This window comes from Empidonax traillii, unplaced genomic scaffold, assembly GCF_003031625.1.
Source record: "Empidonax traillii isolate 1590-97213 ecotype Southwest subspecies unplaced genomic scaffold, ASM303162v1 scaffold6578:size5894, whole genome shotgun sequence".
Taxonomy (NCBI): Eukaryota; Metazoa; Chordata; class Aves; order Passeriformes; family Tyrannidae; genus Empidonax; species Empidonax traillii.
Genome location: NW_020961771.1, coordinates 1,168 through 5,894, shown reverse-complemented (window position 1 = coordinate 5,894; position 4,727 = coordinate 1,168). Strand labels below are relative to the sequence as shown.

Below are 4,727 nucleotides of genomic sequence, written 5' to 3'. Positions count from 1 at the left end.
TGGGAAATCCAGTGGGGAAATGCTGGCTTAGTATGTTTTGCATGTTTTGAACTGAAGACTAGGTGGAGCCTCCATCCTTTATTAAGTAACTGGCAGCTTACATTATGCAAATCATAGATCTACCTCTATAATTTTGGTCATTTCTATTCAGCAGATAATATTTTTCATATAATATATTCAGCAAATAATATTTTTAGCCTTTTCTTTTTAAGCATAATTTTCCAGAAATAATAATATTTTTTTAAAGTATATTATAATATTCATAGGATTTCCTGTAAATATTGATTACTAAATTTAACCCTGCAGATACAGGAGGACATCACTCATACCTGTTTTCTGTCATATTAAATCATCTGCAGGAAATATGCCTAGTTATCTCCCCATTTAGTCTAGAGCCAAGCGTTTCAGTGATTTATCTAATAATCTCAGAAGTTAATATACTCAGTGTCTTCTAAACACATAGGTTTATTCCTTCCCATGCACTTCTGGAACAAGAATCAAACACTGAAAGTGTTTATTTTATGATCCTTTGCTTTTTTTTGGGGGGGGAGGGGTGGACTATTTTTCAGGTTTAGGCAACACAGATAGACCACAGGTAGTGAAATCACGACAAGAAACAGTAATTTGTTTATTTGTTTAATAAAAGTCAGACAATGACACGCATCACCTACAGATATGAATATATGTTCTTTAACAGCACACAGTGTCTCCATGTGTAATCACTGACTGTGTGCAGGTTTGATATTATTTTTTTTCCTGAGGTTGAATTCTTGATACTCTTTTTTTTTTTTAGTTAGTAATTTGGATTTGTAGTAGATATCCCTTTGCATACTATAGGTTTAACATAATGGAAGTATAGTCTGCGGTTGTCTGTCAAATGAAATAGTGATCACAAAAGAAAAAATGAGGCACCGTTATTGGAAGGCGAGACAATCCAGTGACTTACCTGGCTGGGAGGAATAGGATGCTGCTCTACAGGGAGAGATGGCCTGGGCTGCACTGGGATGCCATGGTGGTTTAACTCTACATGAATTCTGTCATAATTTAGTGTGAAAATGGAATTTATGTAACACTACACCCTCTTAGGTACCTCACAGCAGCTTAATGGGTACTCCTGTGCGTCTTACCCACAGAAGGTGGGGATGTTGGAGATAGATGGGTGTCTGATTGCAATAATTAAGGAATCATAAGCATTCCTCTTCAAAGTCAGTAGAGACTGTTTATTCTTAAGAAATCCATGCAGGATATTTCTTCTTTATGTCACAGCCATCTGGAGACCTATAAAAAGATTAAAAAGCAAGCATGGCAATCACATACTAATCTGCAGGTCATTAGCAGGAATTTATTAGGCAACTAGGAGGAAAAAGTCAGTGTTTGTATTTCATGTCTTCCAGTAGGCTTCTACAGTTTCTACAGTGACCTTGGAATAAATAAGTTTTATTCAATTATGTGAACTGGAAGAGAGCAGGCTGTGTTAACTGCTGCTTTTGACAATGCAGGTGATGTTTTGGGCAGAATTTTCAGAACTGTGCATTGCTTAAACTTTCCACATACTAGGTAACGTTGAAATCTTGGAAATGTGCTTTACAACTGCTGCATATATTTTTGTAATATTCGGAATAAGCAAATACTTAATGGACACTTGACAATTTTAAGGCCTTACTAAGTGTATGAGAGCTAGAAAATGTAATTGGTAATATGGCTAAACAACAGCTACATCATTCGTTCTTTTGATGTAATCAGTGAGTAATCAACAAAAAGTGTGTATTGCAGTTACTTCCCAAGTCAGAGTGTAAGTGAGATGGTTGTGAGAGCAGGGCTTGATGTTTTGAAGGTAAACATTCGAAAAACACCTATTTGTAATAATATACCTTGCATTTAACTGTAAATCCAGTGACACATGACATCTGGTGACATGCTTGTATTAACATGCACTTATCCATTTGTGTTAATATGGTTATATAAAGATATTCACATATACACCTGTATATGTACATATATGTCCATCTGTATATGTACATATACACCTATATAAGCATACACGCACACACATACACGAGGAGCACTTGAATTTCCATGCCTCTGACTGAAAGAATTTAATCCATAAGCTCATAAGCCTGTCCTGTGCAACACATGCTTGATCACCAGCACTACTGCCCCTAGCTATTGCCATAAAAACCACAACTTTCTGCCTATCTGCCAATTCAGAAAAGCTCATTAGAATTTTACATAATATCAAGGTGATCATGTGCCTCTCGATGTATCAGATGTCTGATTCAGTTGCCCCTGTTGTGCCTGAACAGCCTGAGAGGTAATGAAGAAGCTCAGTAACTCATAATGCAGCATTATAAGTATTCTAACCATTTGGTATGAGTCTCTGAATTTTCCACAAAGAACACTGGCACAATGAGCTCTCATGTCTCTCAGGTAAAAAGTACCGGTGGTAAAAAAACAGTCTATAGGAGGATAAACAATATGTGTTAAAAGAAATGCTCAATTTCAAGGGCTTAGAATCCATAAGGAGAAATAAATTAGTAATATTTCTTCAGTATTTGAGACTTCGCAGACTGGCAGATTAGCAATGTCTATGTGCTGCTTCTTGGTGGCAGTATTAATTTTGGGTACTGTCTGACAAAGGAGATTGCTTCTCTGTTTTCATGCTTTTGTAATTATGATAAAAAATCAGGCTGGTTAGTTGATATTTTACAGCATAACTATGTATGTCTGCATATATATTTTATCTCAAACACATACACACACATGTTCCTAGACTGACATATGTACATATGGTTCCCCTGCACACACACAAGCACACATTTCCTTTATCATACAAGCAAGCTCTGCAGCCAACACAGAGCAACAACAACTTTAGTTTGACTCCATGCATTTAAAAAATTCCTCCTAAAAAATAGCAACCTAGGCAAACACAGGTTAATTTACAAAAAAAAATGCATTTAAATGCAGTATAGCATATTGACTGTGATTGTGAGGGAACATAGTGCATAATATGCTGTGTTTTATTTTGCACCTTAGAAGAGGAGCAGCAGCATGATTTTTAACTTGTTTTCCTTTAGGAGTTCTGAGCAATTCATAGTGTGTGTGTACTGAATTTTTCGATGTGTGTCTTATACTGACCACAGCACACTGGAGCTGTTGAAGTGCATCTTTTAATTTCTACAGAAAATATGGTAGATCTCAGTTAGAATGTTCATTACTCATATATACTCGGGAGGCCTTTAATGTTCTATGCAAATTATATTGTTAAATAATTCAAAGTGTACTGTTCTTTTTGGAGAGAGGGTGAGGGGGAACTGAGAGACTTAAATCCTAAAACTGCACATAACACATTCTTACAGTTTAGACTTGCCTTCATTGGTTCCACGAGTAACACCAGCATGCATTTCCTCACTCTAGGTACAAGGTTAATAAAAATAAACGATAAATCAGCGTTTTTATTAACCCAGATGATGCATGGCCTTAAACAAATGTTGCTGCAATGTTCACCTGTGTTGCATTCTAACACAGACACAGAGACACACAGAAGCTGGGAGGGAGGCGGGGAGGGAAGAAGGGTGGAGAGGTGGAATAGATGCCACGGAATACACTGAATACACTGAACCTGATGATCTCAGCTTCCCCCACGGGCAGGCAGGGGAAAATGCCTTGGACCGTCCTGCTATGAATATCTGCGAATCACGATAGGCGCGAAGCACGACAGAGACGTGGAGTCAAAAAATACCCAAAACACAAAAGCACCAACCAAACAAACCAAAACCCACTGACCAACCAACCAAACCAACCGAAAACCAAACCAAAACAACAGGAGAAAACCACACAAAACCCCCAAACAAACAAATATAAAAAAAAACCCCAGAAACCCAAACAAGCCAAAAAAACCCCAAAAACCAAAAAACCAAAAAACAAACAAAAAAAACCCCACCAAAACCAAAAAGCCCTGCAGACACTCTACGACAGAGTAAATTGTCAATGTAATTACACATCGACTCACTGCGTAGCACAGCCCTGCTCCCGGCCTCCGAGTACCAGGCCCTGCTCCCGCCGCGGCATCGCTGCGCACCGGCGGGGGCTGCCCGAAGAGGAGTGCGGGCTCCCTGGTGCTCCCCGGCTCTTCCCGGGGCCGAACAGGCTGCTTCCCGCCCCGGGGGAGAGTGTCCTGTCTCCTGGCCTCTGGATGTTGGAGCGGTCTGCGCTGCCGAGGAAGAGGAAGGTGACAGCGGCGGGCGGATCCCTCGCGACAGGACGGCGGAGGCGGCGATGCCGGAGGCGAGACCGGGCTCGGTCCCGACGCCAGCGGCTGGTCGCTCATGCATATCAATGGCCGTGCGTACTTGAGGTTTCTCATGACATCATCATTACCTTGGTCTCCCGCGGTCCAGGACCTTTGACCTTGCCTGGTTGGCCCGCATTTTGGCACTGAAAGCCCTCCAGTGATGGCCCTTTCCTCCTCCTTTCAGATTGGGGACAGCAGCAGCCGGCAAGACCACGTCTTCTTCTCTCCGGGTCTGGGAGCCCCGAGAAAGCGAGGATCTTCCCTTTCTAAAACACACACTGCACGCAGATATTTGCAATCAAGCTGCCACCATTTGGCAAAGAGAACTATGCCGTGCATAATCTAAAGGGATCAAGAGACACATCCTCGAACCATCTTGCCACTTTCTTCTAAATGGAATTTTTGTTTCTTCTTCCTCCTTACACCGCGATGGAAA

The 4,727-nt window shown here is 40.8% G+C and overlaps 1 protein-coding gene across 1 annotated transcript; it reads right to left on the bottom strand.

The window, feature by feature from the left end:
* Positions 1-2,733: 2,733 nt before the first annotated feature.
* On the bottom strand, positions 2,734-4,353 carry LOC114073477 (serine/arginine repetitive matrix protein 1-like). Its single transcript, XM_027911221.1, has 2 exons — positions 4,010-4,353; positions 2,734-3,410 (listed from the first exon to the last, which is right to left on the bottom strand). The coding sequence occupies exons 1-2, from the start codon at positions 4,325-4,327 to the stop codon at positions 3,351-3,353; spliced, it is 378 nt and encodes a 125-aa protein (XP_027767022.1). The 5' UTR covers positions 4,328-4,353; the 3' UTR covers positions 2,734-3,350.
* Between the last annotated feature and the right edge of the window lie 374 nt (positions 4,354-4,727).

Coding starts and splice junctions, on each gene's coding strand:
- LOC114073477 (XM_027911221.1), bottom strand. CDS start 4,327: ATGAGCGACCAGCCGCTGGCGTCGGGACCGAGCCCGGTCTCGCCTCCG. Junction 3,411..4,009: donor GAGCAGGGCTGTGCTACGCA/GTGAGTCGATGT, acceptor CCTTGTACCTAG/AGTGAGGAAATGCATGCTGG.